Raw genomic sequence first — 15,265 nt, 5'->3', positions numbered from 1 at the left:
CTGTGATCCGGATTCACCTTGGACCCGCCCCTCCGTCCAGGTGAACTCGGACCCGGTTTGTGGATCCAAGTTGACCTGCTGAGGCTGATTAAGGTGATACTCAGGTGCTTTAAAATGCAGTCTGACATCATTTGATGACTGGATCTCAGTCTGCCATCACATGTGAGCATGAAATGTAATCAGATTACAGTTGGGCTGTCTGCTTTTAAAGCGTAAACTATATTTATGCCAGCTGTAGCAGAGCCTGTGCTTTAAACTCAGTCATGTGACAGGGCTGTCAGTGTTTAGCCCCTCCCTTCAATGACGCCTCTTTACACCTGAAGGTAAAAAAAACCTTTCAGATAGGACTCGGAGGTCCTACAGGAAGTCCTTCCTCCGGCTGTCATAAACACTACACTACCCATAATCCTCACACTCAGCTAATTCTCCCTAAACAGTCTGAATGGCCCAGAGGAAGCCCTCTATAATTCTGCTGCTATGGCACCAGCCATGAAGCACAGACATGAAGAGAAATGCACTCTGGGAGTCGTAGGCTGAACCTCCAGAGTCTGTCTGCCCCCAAGCTTCTCACACACAGGCTGTATCCAGTGTTGGTCAAGTTACTTGAAAAAAGTAATCAGTAACTAATTACTGATTACTTCCCCCAAAAAGTAATCCCGTTACTTTACTGATTACTTATTTTCAAAAGTAATTAATTACTTAGTTACTTAGTTACTTTTTAAAAACACGATTTACAACCTGAATAGGTGATAAAGCGATAGATCTTTCAGCCCAATATTACTTTTTCTGCATAATCCATCATACAAAATGTAATCAAATGGAAAAGTCTCTTTTTTTTAACTTGTTTTATTAGTTTTAATCTTTTAACTTTATGCATCAAGCAAAAATGTAATTATATGCAACATTCTCTGACTGGAAGAAATTTGTTTAACATTTAAACCTATTTTCTACACATTCCAGCACATAAAATAAAATATTTTTTGTGTTTACACTCAGTCTTTCAAATAGATGCAAGTAAAACACAGCAGAAAATAAATAAAGTCAAAGAATCAGCGGTCCTGTTGCTCTATTTTCACCTGTAAAGCGGGAGTGGTGTAGGCGGAGGTTTACCCTGGTGCAGGTGTGCCGCGGTCAGTGGAAGAATCCGCGAGTTTCTCTGTGAGTTTCCCATTACGTCGTAGCTACTCGGTGCTTGTTTGGAAGTTTAGGGGTTTTTTCGCTGCAAAAAGAAGTTTTCTTCCCACGCACAGCGGACACTAATGTTTTTGTCACTTTTTATGGAATCAAACTCAAAGTAAGGTCAGTACTTCCACGCTTTAAACGCTGCACGCTCATACTCTCTCCCACAATCGATATGTGATCCATTGTTGATCTGCACACAGCTGTTGTCACTAGCGGCGCACTCGCTTACGTCACTGTCATGAGACATTCTCGCAAAAAATCACAGTTTTAGTAACGCAGTAACGCAGCGTTCCTACGGGAAAGTAACAGTAATCTAATTACCGTTTTTGCAATAGTAATCCCTTACTTTACTCATTACTTGAAAAAAGTAATCAGATTACAATAACGCGTTACAAGTAACGCGTTACTGCCCATCTCTGGCTGTATCCCAATTCAGGGTCTGCAGCCTCAACGATCCTCAAGGGCCGCGTACTCAAAGACCGCCAAGGCCGGAAGTGCTAGGCTTGTGAAATGGGATGGTCTAGCCTCCGTTGCGCTGCCCAGGTTGCCTAGCAACCATGATACTAACAGCTGGAAACGTGTCATACAGCTGTGTTTGACAGAAATGAAGGAGAAAATCTTTTGTTCATTTGTTTGTTTCTACATGAGCTTTGATCATTCTCTGTAGGATTAAGCTCAGCTAATGAACGGCGTATATTTTAAAGTAAAGGCTTTAAAACCAAGTTAGTACAAACGTCACTAATGTCACATAACTTTGCCGACATGTGGCCAACAGTAATGTTTTAATGTTCTTCGTTATTAAATATTTGCACATAAATAAGTGACATAATATTCAGTACTTAGTTTACTAAGTTACTCTTCAGCCGATGTGCGCGCAAAGTTGATTGGGATATGCCAAACGGTTCTGCCTGCGGAAAAGGAAAAGTTTTCAGAGGTCTTAGACATCGCTCATCGAGTGGGGAAACCAAAACAAAATGACCCGAGACCCAGAGGGATCATCATCCGGTTCATCTCAAGGAGAATTCGTGATCCGGTGTGGAAAGCTGCCAAGAACAATACTTTCCTTCAAAATAATCATCTGCGGTTCACTGAAGACCTGATGAAAGAGGACAAAGAAAAAAGACTGAAGCTGTGGCCCATTATAAAGAAAGCACGTACATATATATATATAAAAAAAAAAACACCCAGCACGCCCCTGCGGGCGGTTTATCCTTCAAGCTCGGGTCCTCTACCAGAGGCCTGGGAGCTTGAGGGTCCTGCGCAGTATCTTAGCTGTTCCCAGGACTGCGCTCTTCTGGACAGAGATCTCCGATGTTATTCCCGGGATCTGCTGGAGCCACTCGCCTAGCTTGGGAGTCACCGCACCTAGTGCTCCGATTACCACGGGGACCACCGTTACCTTCACCCTCCACATCCTCTCGAGCTCTTCTCTGAGCCCTTGGTATTTCTCCAGCTTCTCGTGTTCCTTCTTCCTGATATTGCTGTCATTCGGAACCGCTACATCGATCACTACGGCCGTCTTCTTCTGTTTGTCTACCACCACTATGTCCGGTTGGTTAGCCACCACCATTTTGTCCGTCTGTATCTGGAAGTCCCACAGGATCTTAGCTCGGTCATTCTCCACCACCCTTGGGGGCATCTCCCATTTTGACCTCGGGACTTCCAGATTATACTTGGCACAGATGTTCCTGTACACTATGCCGGCCACTTGGTTATGGCGTTCCATGTATGCCCTGCCTGCTAGCATCTTGCACCCTGCTGTTATGTGCTGGATTGTCTCTGGGGCATCTTTACACAGCCTGCACCTGGGGTCTTGCCTGGTGTGATAGACCCCAGCCTCTATGGATCTTGTGCTCAGAGCTTGTTCTTGTGCTGCCATGATTAGTGCCTCTGTGCTGTCTTTCAGTCCAGCTTTGTCCACTGGTAAGATTTCTGGATATCAGCCACCTCCTCTATCTGCCGGAGGTATTCACTGAGCACTCGGTCAGTTGGGGCCATCTTCCCAATGTATTCTTGGATGTTCGTTGTCTCATCCTGGACTGTGGTGCTGACACTCACCAGTCCCCGGCCCCCTTCCTTGCGCTTAGCGTACAGCCTCAGGGTGCTGGACTTGGGGTGAAACCCTCCATGCATGGTAAGGAGCTTTTTGTCTTTATGTCAGTGGCTTCTATCTCCTCCTTTGGCCAGCCTATTACCCCAGCAGGGTACCTGATCACAGGCAGGGCGTACGTGTTGATGGCCCGGATCTTGTTCTTACCATTCAGCTGACTCCTCAGGACTTGCCTGACCCTCTGCAGGTACTTGGTGGTTGCAGCTTTTCTAGCGGCCTCTTCATGGTTCCCATTCGCCTGCAGGATCCCCAGGTACTTGTAACTGTCCTCTATGTCTGCAATGTTGCCTTCTGGTAGTTCAATCCCCTCAGTTCTGACTAACTTCCCTCTCTTTGTTACCATCCGACTACACTTCTCCAGTCCGAATGACATTCCAATGTCATTGCTGTATAGCCTGGTAGTGTGGATCAGTGAATCGATGTCTCGTTCACTCTTGGCATACAGCTTGATGTCATCCATGTACAGGAGGTGGCTGACAACTGCTCCGTTCCGTAGTCGGTATCCGTAGCCAGTCTTGTTAATGATCTCACTGAGGGGGTTCAGGCCTATGCAGAACAGCAGTGGGGACAGAGCATCTCCTTGGTAGATCCCGCACTTGATGGTGACTTGTGCTATGGGCTTGGAGTTGGCCTCTAGTGTTGTACGCCATATCCCCATTGAGTTCCTGATGAAGGCTCTTAGGGTCCCATTGATCTTGTACAATTCTAAGCATTCCAGTATCCAGCTGTGGGGCATTGAGTCATAGGCCTTCTTGTAATCAATCCAGGCAGTGCACAGGTTGGTCAGTCTGGTCTTGCAGTCTCGGCTGACTGTCTACCAGTAGCTGGTGTTTTGCGCCTCTGGTATTCTTGCCAATCCCTTTCTGTGTCCCGCTCATGTATTGACCCATGTGCCTGTTCATCTTAGCCGATATGATGCCTGACAGGAGCGTCCACGTGGTGCTGAGGCAGGTTATTGGTCGGTAGTTGGAGGGGACCGGTCCCTTCTTGGGGTCCTTGGGGATCAGGACCGTCCGACCTTCGGTTAGCCATTCCGGGTGTCTCTCGTTAACTAGCAGCTGGTTCATTTGTGCTGCCAGTAGGCGTGAACCATGTCGGGCCCTGGTGCTGTCCAACTCTTCATACTGGAGACCCTTTCTTGGATATCTGCCACTGTGATGGTTACTGGACCCTGTTCAGGGAGGTCGCTGTGGTCTGCCCTCAGATCCACTAGCCACTGAGCATTGCCGTTATGGGTTGCGTCCTTCTCCCATATGCTCTTCCAGTATTGCTCCGTCTCCAGCCTTGGTGGTGCTGTTCTCTTATTATTGTTCCCTTGCCACTGAGAGTACACCTTTGCTGGTTCTGTGGAGAACAGCTGGTTTATTCTCCTGCCTTCTATCTCTCTGGTGTACCTGCTCTTCTTAGTTTGCGGAGAAAGAAGAGACGCTGCTGTGATTTCTTGGCGAGTGCTGTGGTGTTGTACGTCCAGGAGAGATCCTCTGTGATGTGCACACCCAAGAACTTGGTGCTGCTCACTCTCTCCACAGACGCTCCGTCAATGGTCAGAGGAGCATGTTGGGTGTGCATTCTCCTGAAGTCCACAACAATCTCCTTCGTCTTCTCCACATTCAGAGAGAGATTGTTGTCAGCACACCACGTGGCCAGGCGTCTCACCTCACTTCTGTAGTCGGTCTCATCCCTGTTGCTAATGAGACCCACCACCTTTGTGTCGTCCGCAAACTTGATGAAGAGGTTGGAGCTGTATGATGGAGTGCAGTCATGGGTCAGCAGAGTGAAGAGGAGGGGGCTCAGCACACATCCCTGCGGGGCCCCCGTGTTTAAAATGATGGTGCTGGATGTATTACTGCAGACCCGTACTGCTTGAGGTCTTCTGGTGAGGAAATCCAACAGCCAGTTGCACAGTGAGGTGTTGAGCCCCAGCTGGACCAGTTTTTGAATGAGCTGTTGGGGGATTATAGTGTTGAATGCTGAACTGAAATCTATGAACAGCATTCGAACATATGAGTCTTTTTTGTCCAGGTGTGTGAGTGCCGAGTGGAGTGCAGTGGAGATGGCATCATCGGTTGAGCGGTTGGGCCGATACGCAAACTGGAAGGGATCCAGGGAGGGGGGCAGGACCGTCTTGATGTGTTGCATGACTAGTCGTTCGAAGCACTTCATCAGGATGGGAGTAAGTGCAACAGGACGGTAGTCATTAAAGCAGGAGGGAGATGACTTTTTTGGGACCGGAATGATTGTGGTGGCTTTAAAACATGTGGGGACGACAGCCTGGATGAGTGATATGTTGAAGATGTCTGTGAAGACATCAGTGAGTTCCACTGCACAGTCTCTCAGTACACGACCAGGAATGTTGTCAGGACCCGGAGCTTTACGTGCATTGATCCTGCTGAGGGATCTCCTCACGCTGTCCGGGGACAGAGTCATCACCTGGTCACCAGGAGGGGGTGGGGTCTTCTGTGCAGTGGTGCTGTTTTGGACTTCAAAGCGAGCAAAGAAAGTGTTCAGCTCGTTCAGCAGGGGGATAGTGCTATCACAGGTCTGTGGTGGGGGCTTGTAATCTGTGATGGTCTGAATGCCCCGCCACAGGCTCCGTGAGTCTCTGCTGTCTTTGAAGTGATGAGATATTTTCCTGGAGTACTGTCTCTTAGCCTCTCTGATGCCACGGGAAAGGTTGGCCCTAGCTGTCCTCAGGCTCGCCTCGTCTCCATCTCTGAAGGCAACATTCCGAGCTTTCAGCAGCCTGTAGACCTCTCCTGTCATCCATGGTTTTTGATTGGCCCGGACAGTTATGGTTTTCGTGACTGTTACATCCTCAATACACTTGTTGATGTAGGCAGTAACAGTCTCTGCGTACTCCTGGAGGTCAGTGGTGTTGTTATAGGTGGCAGCCTGCTTAAACATGTTCCAGTCTGTAGTATTAAAGCAGTCCTGTAGAGCCTCTGAAGACCCCTCTGGCCACACTTGTATCCGCTTACGAACCAGTTTGGTCACTTTAACGAGCGGTCTGTAAGCAGGCATTAGCATGACAGTGATGTGGTCTGAGGCGCCGAGGTGGGGGAGGGGAAAAGCTTTGTAAGCTCCTCTCTGGGTGGTGTAAACAAAGTCCAGTGTGTTATTTCCCCTTGTTGGAAAGTCTATGTGTTGTTGTATTTTTGGAAACACGCACTTTAAGTCTGCATGATTGAAATCCCCAGCCAGGATGAGAAAAGCATCAGGATGGGCTGTCTGCTGCTCACTGATGTGCTGGTACAGTTCATTCAGTGCCTCATTCCTGTTGTTGACATTGGAGGAGGGAGGGATATACACAGCGCACAGGAGTATGGCTGTATATTCCCTCGGTAGATAGAATGGCCGGCACTTAATAACCATTAACTCCAGCACTGGTGAGCAGTGTTTGCAGACCGCAACAGCATCGCGACACCAGGCATCATTGATGTAAACACAAAGTCCTCCCCCGCGGGTCTTACCTCCCGTGACGATGACTCTGTCAGCACGGTAGCATGTTAGCTGGTCGAGCTGAATGGCGCGGTCCGGGACACTGTCGCTGAGCCATGTTTCCGTGAACACACAGCAGTCCTTTACATTCCTTTGAGATGAACGTAGCAGTCGGATGTCGTCCAGTTTATTTTCTAGCGAGCGTACGTTGGCCAGAACGATAGAGGGGATGGCGGGTTTGTGTGGGCTAGCCGCTAGCCTAGCTCGGATGCCACCGCGCTTACCCCTCTTCTGCTTCCTCTCACACCACTTGAGGCGCATCCATTGTGGGCGAAGTGCGGGAGTGGGGGTCGGTGATTGAGTAGGCCTTCGGAGCAGACCCAGATCTTTCAGCTTCTCGGTGTCCACAGAGTTTAACTTAAAAAGTTTGTTTCTGCTGATGTCGAGAAGAAGTGTTCGGGCATATCCTCGCTTGCACACAGATAGACGCGACAAAGACTTACAAAAACACTGCAACTTGCAGGACGAAAAACACGAAAAAGTAGTTTGTTTGGGAGAGAGAGAAGCCGCTGCGTGTGCACGCGCCGCCATGTTGGATCAATTATATTATATATATATATATATATATATATATATATATATCCATCCATCCATTCGCTTCCGCTTATCCTTTTCAGGGTCGCGGGGGGCGCTGGAGCCTATCCCAGCTGTCATAGGGCGAGAGGCGGGGTACACCCTGGACAGGTCGCCAGTCTGTCGCAGGTCCAACACACAGGGACAGACAACCATTCACACTCACATTCACACCTAGTGACAATTTGGATTAATCAATTAACCTATCCCCACAAGCTGCATGTCTTTGGACGGTGGGAGGAAGCCGGAGTACCCGGAGAGAACCCACGCAAACACGGGGAGAACATGCAAACTCCACACAGAAAGACCCCGGCCTGATGGTGGAATTGAACTCAGGACCTTCTTGCTGTGCGGCAACAGTGCTAACCACCGTGCCACCGTGCTGCCCGTTAAAGTCAGTCATATATATATATATATATATATATGACTGACTTTAATTATTACACATTTGCACATAAATAAGTGGCGTCATATTCAGTACTTTTGACAGTTCACTCTTCGGTCGCTCCATCTTATTGGGGAAATTCCACATACATAAATGTAAATTTCAAAACTCAACCCCATCATTTAATTTGTTTTTGATTGAAATTGAATATTACTTAAACTCTCTTAAATTAACTTCAAATAAAAAAGGTTTATCATTGATTGAAATTCATTCAGAAATGTTTAACGAATGAGCAGTCACAACTTTCAAGTACAAAGTTGTTGTAGCACCCTCAAGGATTGACGTACACACGATGTAGTTATAAAACAGGGTTTATTCTGGTCTTGGCAACCTGTGAGAACTGCTCACGGACAAAACAATAAAACAAAAACATCACATCAAAATGCACTCTTGTACGTAGTGCCAATCAATCAAAAATCCTTAATTACAGAAAATAAACATTTAAAATACACAAACCTCGTGAGCTGACATCCAGGAGGTACTAAATAGTCCTTTATGGCCTTATTGCCTTATCTTCCATCGTCTTTGTCAATTATTTCCACTCTTAAACGATATTTTCTCCATGTGTGGAGCTAACTGTGAGCTGCAGCATGCAGACACCATGTGCGCTAGCAAAAGAAAAGTGGCTGGGTGGAGACCCAAACAGCAAAGCTGTACCCTACACAGTTCACCACCAGAGGGCGTAAAGGAACAAAATCCAGACATACAGCTTAACAAATATCAAATGCAACAAACATCAAATGCAACAAACATCAAATGCAAAAGACCGTTACAGTTGTTATGAAGTCTGTCACATTCCCCCCCTTTTTTCTTTTTTATCCTTTATTTATTTATCCTTCTTATTTCATTGTACTGTATATTGTTACTTTTATTTGCCTTGTATGTCTACTTTACAAACTGAACTGGAATGACTGACTGTTGGCTTTATAAGTTTAATAAAGTTTGGGAAAAAAAAAAACCTCTGGCTGCTCCCTTCTGCCGTATTTTGCGGCAAAATTCTCTACACCCACCGCCGCGCTATGAATTGTGGGATATATGGGACCATGAAGCGTGCACCGGACCACGCTTGATATTTGGGGAAATCGACGGCGCATTTGGAGTATGCATTTGAAGTACACTTCGAATTGGAACAGCCGTCGTCGCGTGGCGGTGACGTAACCGCACTTAAAATGCGTACTTCCAGCGTGCAGACCCTGAATTGGGACACAGCCACAGTGTGCTGTACTCTGTTCCTGATGCTGATTCTGAGCACGCTCAGTGTTAGTGCATGAGGTTGATATGAAGGGGAGGAGCCTGGTGCTCCTAGCAGAGCTAGCATTGGTCAGCTGTACTGCAGGTGGTGGGAGGTGAGCTCTGATTGGCTGTTTGTAGCATAAAACAGGAAAAAGCTGAGGTGTTTGCAACAGTTTTCTTCTTCATGTCACAGGTGTGAACACTGCTCCTCCTCCTCCTCGCCGTGTGTTTCAGTCTCTTCTTTCTTTCATCTTTTGATTTGTTCTTTTCTCTCTGGTTTCATTGCTTTCTCTCCTTCTCTTTGTGTCCTCAGTGTTGCTCCTCCTCCTCGCCAACACCGCTCGCTCACAATGGCCGACTGGACCGACTGTCTGAATTTCGGCATCTCCATTGCCAAACAGGCCAGTAAGGTAAGTGACACAGCAGCCAATCACAACACAGCACTGAGGTCACAGGTCATGGTGTGGCGTTTTTAATTGTAACAGGTGCTTCTGGTGTGAATCCTGATTGGACGGCTGCTCAGTCAGCTACAGGTGATGATGACACTGCGGTTCAGCAAGCGGTCAGGTTTCCTAGGAACATTCAGGAATGTCACGGAGCAGAGTTTACACACACAGGCGCGCACACAGACACGTGCATGAACGGACACGCGCGCACACAAACGTTTGTGTGCCTTTACCTGCGTCTTTGCTACCAGGTGGTGCTGACAGCGTTCCAACAGGAGAAGGAAGTGAAGCTCAAAAGCTCTCCGGCTGACCTGGTGACAGAAACGGACCAACGAGTTGAGACGATCATCTTATCTGCCATCAGGAGCCAGTATCCTCAGCACAGGTTCTATTGAGTTCTACTGTCACACTGTCTTTATTTTGCTTCATTGTGTCACAGTCGACTAATGAATCCAGCATGAACTCTGGGGAGGGACCCGTTACACAAACTGGATTCAGATTGGACGCCCAGGTTGTAAACTGTTTTAAAGTCTGCCTAGTGACGGCGGGCAGGAAGTTAGCAGGTAGATGATATTACACCTGTGACCTCAGGTTCATCGGGGAGGAGTCTGTGGCTGCAGGTGAGCGTGTAGAGCTGACCGATCTCCCCACCTGGATCATTGACCCTATTGATGGGACCGTGAACTTTGTCCACAGGTGAGTGGCTCCGCCCACATTATGAACTCGCACACATACGGTGTCCCCAGTTTAAAACCCCACAAAGGTTTGAGAACCTGAAAACATGAAGTCTTAGGACCGTCGTTGCCCTCGGAGAACGCGAGGTAACAGAGGTTAGAGCAGTGCTTCCCAAGGCCCCCCTTTATTTTAAATTCTTACACCCCCCCGCTTTGGGAAGCACTGCGCTGACAGATCCTTTGCTGTCTTTCATCAGGTTCCCGTTTGTTGCCATCTCCATCGCCTTCACTGTCAACAAGCAGGTAGGCTGAGCCATCGGTCTCCGGGGTCGGGGGTCAGAGTGGTCCGACTGACTCGTACTACTGTTCTCAGACGGAGTTCGGGATCGTGTACAGCTGTGTTGATGACAAACTGTTCCACGCTCAAAGAGGAAGAGGGGCATTCCTGAACGGAGAGCCACTGCACGTCTCTGGACAGGAAGGTGACATCACACAGGACACCATGCTTGTGTGGCGTGCATTTAAGGTGGATCCGGCTTCACGCTGACCTTTGTCTCAATCAGATATCAGCCAGTGTGTGGTGGTGACAGAGATTGGGGCAGAGCGTGATGACCTTGCGTTGTCCACCATGACATCCAACATCTTCAGACTGCTGAAGCTTCCTGTGCACGGGTAAGGCCCTGCCCCCGGGCCCCCCTGCCCCCCCTGGCCCTGCTTTTTGAGCATGCTCAGTGCACCTGCATTGACTCTGAGGTTTGAATCCTGATTTTCTTTCTTCTTAATTTCATTGGTGTGCTGTATAAATAAAGTTTGAATCAGCACACCAATGAAATTAAGAAGAAAGAAAATCAGGATTCAGAGCGCTTCATTGATCACTGATTGGATCCATCACAGAGCAGCTCGAAGTGCAGCAATAGCTGAGAGGTCAGAGGTCGGTCTCGGGGTTGGTGTGGTGTTCAGGTCCAACCGACCTTCCTGTGGGCTTCACACCCAAAGCTTTCTTAAAAGATGTGAAGGTCACATGACCTTTGCATGCTCTCTGACCTGTTGGCACACATGTACCGACCTACTTTCCTCTTTGAACGAGCCTGGAAGAGACCACAGCTCTTTCTGCATTTTGAACTTTTTTGTTTTTTCGCGTTTGTGTTGACGTGTTGTTGCTTGCGTGTTTCAGAGTGCGTGCACTGGGCACAGCAGCGGTTGACATGTGTCAGGTGGCGACAGGCGGTGCCGACGCCTACTATCACATCGGGATGCACTGCTGGGACATCGCTGCCTCCGCCATCATTGTCCGGGAAGCTGGAGGAGTTGTCAAAGATACAGACGGTCTGTATCTGCCGCATGATGTCGTGTCACCTTTTTTAGCTGCGAGGCGTCGTCTAATTGGTCCGTGTGTCCTCAGGCTCAGAGTTTGACATGATGTCCCGAAGAGTCATCGCCGCCAGTTCCGCCGCCGTAGCCAGTCGCATTGCTCAGGTGATCCGGCCGTTCCCCTGTAGCCGTGACGATGATGACCAACACAGGTGTGTGTGTGTGGGGCGACCGGTGTGACCAGACTGTAGGTCAGCTGACAGGAAGTGTGCTGCTGCAGACGATAACGTATTGAAAGCGATTAGTGACACTTCTGTGATCAATGAACCAATAAAAATCTGCGTGCAAACGTTCCTGTTCTTGATTGGTGAGCTTAAACCTTCTGAACACACGACTGATTTAGACTAAACAAGTGTGAGCTCTCAGATGACCGTGGTGATGTCAGACTTGCTCAGGCCGATCATCAGACGGAAGGCGGAGCTTAAGACGGAAGGCGAAAGCCGTTGTTAACAGGAAGTTTTTATTGAAAGTGTGTTTAGCAAACTGATATGCCAGTGCTGAAATCAGCACAATGAAATCTCCGTGGAAAGCACATCGCTGTGAGTTGCTGAGGGTAATTCTGCAGCGTCATGTCGGAACACCTCATCCACATCAGGCAACATCTTCCCTGGGAATGTGATCCAGCTGTTCACATCCTGTGTGCCACAGAAGCGTGAGGAGAACCCCGCTGTTATGCTGCAGCGTCTCCGCCTTCCCCTCGCCAGTTTAAAGCCTGCTTCATCTGTGACGGTGTATTCATGGGGCCTTTCCAGGTTTCTCTAAAACAGACGCGCAGTAGTTTCCTGTAGGTGACACAGAGACTTTACAGTAGAGGCACTCCAGATTTATGTACATTACAATAATGTTTACAGTTCAGTAAAAGCAGCAGAGGCTGCAGTAACAGGACAGACATGGATTACAATAGCTGACTAAATATCATCAGTGATGATTGTTCTTGGTCTTCTTCATTCCCCTCCTCTTCCTCCTGTGCCTCGCTGTCTGTCCACTGTAGATGCACCTGTGCGCTCTGAACTGGCTCTTATCCTGATCACCTGTTGCTGTGGGTAACAAACAAATACGCTTCATTCACTGTTTGTTTCACAGTTTAAGCAGGATGCCTGTAATCACCTTCATCACCACCAGCATCATTGTTATCACCTCCACCAATCAGGCTTGAAAATGCTGAGCGATGCTAGGGAGTTAACCTTCTTGATACTGGTTCAGAGTCGGCCATTAAAGTGGCGAACCGTGTCTGACGTGGAGCGATACGGTCGAGGATGGAACCGGTCTCTCTTCCACAGCATGTCTTTATCCTGTCTTCCTTCTCTCACCCCAACCAATCACAGCAGATGGCCCCGCCCCTCCCTGAACCGGAGGTTTCGTCCTGTTTAAGGGAGTTTTTCCTTCCCACTGTCGCCAAAGTGCTTGCTCACAGGGGGTGATATGATTGTTGGGTTTTTCTCTGTATGTATTATTCTAGGGTCTACCTTACAATATAAAGCACCTTGAGGTGACTGCTGTTGTGATTTGGCGCTGTGTAAATAAAACTGAATTAAATGGAAAATCCTGATTCACACAGATGTGTAGTTGCGAATGGGAGAAGGCGTTTCACAGCTCTCAGTGCCAGACATGGGTACTCCTTTGAGACAGGACTCCAGCCCAGGTCCAGTTTGCCCCACTGCAACTTTAGAGTGCTGTCGGTGGAAACTTCCCGAAGCTGGGATTCCAGATGTGAGGGCAAAGCAACATCATTTTCCGTGGTATTCACAGAAAATGGGTCCATAAATCCACACATGCCCTTCTCAGGGATCATCAAATGACTCTGTCAGTTGTGAAAGGTGCTAACAGGCTGAGTCACTGACCTTCACCTGAGGGGAGTTTTCTGAGGTGTGGGACAAAAGTGGAAAGATGTCCATCGTTTTCTCCTGGGCCCTCTTAGTCCACAAAGCAAGTTTCTCTCTTGAAGTGAGATGTTCAGCAGTGAGAAAACGTCACAGAGGTAGACAAGCTCAGCTGTGACCTTTGAGTTGGCATGATAATGTCTAAGAGGAGACTCCTTTCTTCTTTGTTTTCTTTTCTTTTCTCCGTGTGATAAGAGAAGACCTCGTTCCTCAGTTCAAACAAACACTTGAGGACCAGTCCTGTCCCATCTCACCTCACTGTGGTAGAGCAGCTGGACATGATCTGCTTCCATGTCCTCACAAAACATCTGGAGTTCACAGCATTGTTTTCAATGAAGTTGATTGTTTTCACTTCCATCATCTCGTGGAACTCTGGTCACATCGTTTCTAGCTTCTGGTGCACGATCAAGAATCAGCATAATGACGCCCTGACAGCTGCCAGTCATTGAAGCTGCAGCATCACTGCACACCAGTTCTGCCAGTCCAGGTCATTCTCAGTGAAACATCCTGAGTGTTGGTAGCTCTCCAAAACAGCCAGTCTTCATGCAAACTGCTGTCCCAGCAATAACGAACAGAAACCAGTGTCAGGTGGCAATGGTGACATCAGTGGACTCGCCTAGTTGCAAAGAGACAAATGGACTCTTTTTATTCTTCCCAGAAACCGATGCTGTATGTCTCAGGCCCTGTCTGTGATACGGCAGCTCAGTGTCGTTTGTCACTTTCATCTTCATCGTTTGTTTTAAGAACTTCTCCATATCTAACTGTAAATGGCAGACAGCGTCTTCTTCTGCTTGCTTATTGAGCTGATTAAACACCTCTCACCAAGCAGTGGGGAGCTGTATTGTAACTGAGATTTTCATGGGTGAGAGTAGTCCCCGGTGTCTTTGATTAGTAACTTATGATATCACGCGGTCCACAGGTGTAAAACTAAACTCACGGTGTGGCTGGCGGCCCATCCATGGTTAAGAATCACTGCCCTGCACCATTTACTGATCACAAAGTTATATCAATTAAAATAAACATATCCACCATCTCTGAACCTGCTACTAACTCTGGTTACTGGAAACCCAATAGCTCACTATTAAACAATAATCAGTTTCAGACAGAAATAAAAGACTTGATCTCCACGTTCTGGACAAAAGATACTGATTTTAGAAGGAACTGATAACTTTGTAAATTTGAAACATGGTTGTTAAAAAGTTCAAGGAAAGCCTAAGAGGCTAATATTGTAGCAAATATTTTCACTATTTCCAATAAAAGACCAGAAACTTTATTAGAGGAAGAAGAAATGGAATTGGCAAATCTTCAAGTTAAATTAGACGACCTGTCAGAAAGCGATGGGAGCTTTGAAGATGAATCTTCTCAAAAATAACAAATCACCAGGAACAGACGGTCTATCTGCAGTTTTATCAGGTTTTTGCTGCTGAGCTGGGCCCGCGTTGGGACTGCCCTCTCTCATTCGCAAACCCAATAAAGATCGTTTACTTCGAGATAATTGGCGCCTATTTGTCTGCTTAGTAATGATTACAAGACGTTTGCTCTAATTTTAGCAAAGAGGCTCAAAATGGTCCCGAGCTCCCTCATAGATGAACACAATCAGGTTTGTGGCTAACAGACATAACCAACAATATCAGATCAGTGCTGGACATTTTAGACTACTGTCAACTTTTTGATGACAATGGAGTCGTGTTATTTTAGGTTTTTGTGAAACACCAGTTCACAGTCCTGACATAAACTTGGCTTTGGAAGTGACTTCATCCGCAGAGAGACTACAGAAACGCTAACAGCTCAGTGACACTAGCTGGTGGAACCTGTCCTAGATCTGATCTGTCGACAGGCATCAGGCAAGGATG

General features: G+C 47.5%; 1 protein-coding gene across 1 annotated transcript; it reads left to right on the top strand.

The window, feature by feature from the left end:
- Positions 1–9,166: 9,166 nt before the first annotated feature.
- Positions 9,167–11,839, top strand: LOC146686788 (inositol monophosphatase 1-like). The gene is made up of 9 exons (XM_085438451.1): positions 9,167–9,234; positions 9,355–9,451; positions 9,739–9,872; positions 10,079–10,183; positions 10,419–10,464; positions 10,535–10,643; positions 10,725–10,833; positions 11,336–11,487; positions 11,564–11,839. The coding sequence occupies exons 2-9, from the start codon at positions 9,392–9,394 to the stop codon at positions 11,710–11,712; spliced, it is 864 nt and encodes a 287-aa protein (XP_085294577.1). The 5' UTR covers positions 9,167–9,234; positions 9,355–9,391; the 3' UTR covers positions 11,713–11,839.
- Positions 11,840–15,265: the final 3,426 nt, after the last annotated feature.

The sequence above is a fragment of the Copadichromis virginalis genome, linkage group LG18 (genome assembly GCF_057382275.1).
Source record: "Copadichromis virginalis isolate Kocher_CV1m ecotype Utaka linkage group LG18, C_Virginalis_male_GT1.1, whole genome shotgun sequence".
Classification (NCBI taxonomy): domain Eukaryota; kingdom Metazoa; phylum Chordata; class Actinopteri; order Cichliformes; family Cichlidae; genus Copadichromis; species Copadichromis virginalis.
The sequence above is the reverse complement of the archived record's forward strand: the minus strand, read 5'-3'. Positions and strand labels throughout refer to the sequence as shown.

Coding starts and splice junctions, on each gene's coding strand:
- LOC146686788 (XM_085438451.1), top strand. CDS start 9,392: ATGGCCGACTGGACCGACTGTCTGAATTTCGGCATCTCCATTGCCAAA. Junction 10,184..10,418: donor ACCGTGAACTTTGTCCACAG/GTGAGTGGCTCC, acceptor GTCTTTCATCAG/GTTCCCGTTTGTTGCCATCT. Junction 10,644..10,724: donor GCACGTCTCTGGACAGGAAG/GTGACATCACAC, acceptor TGTCTCAATCAG/ATATCAGCCAGTGTGTGGTG.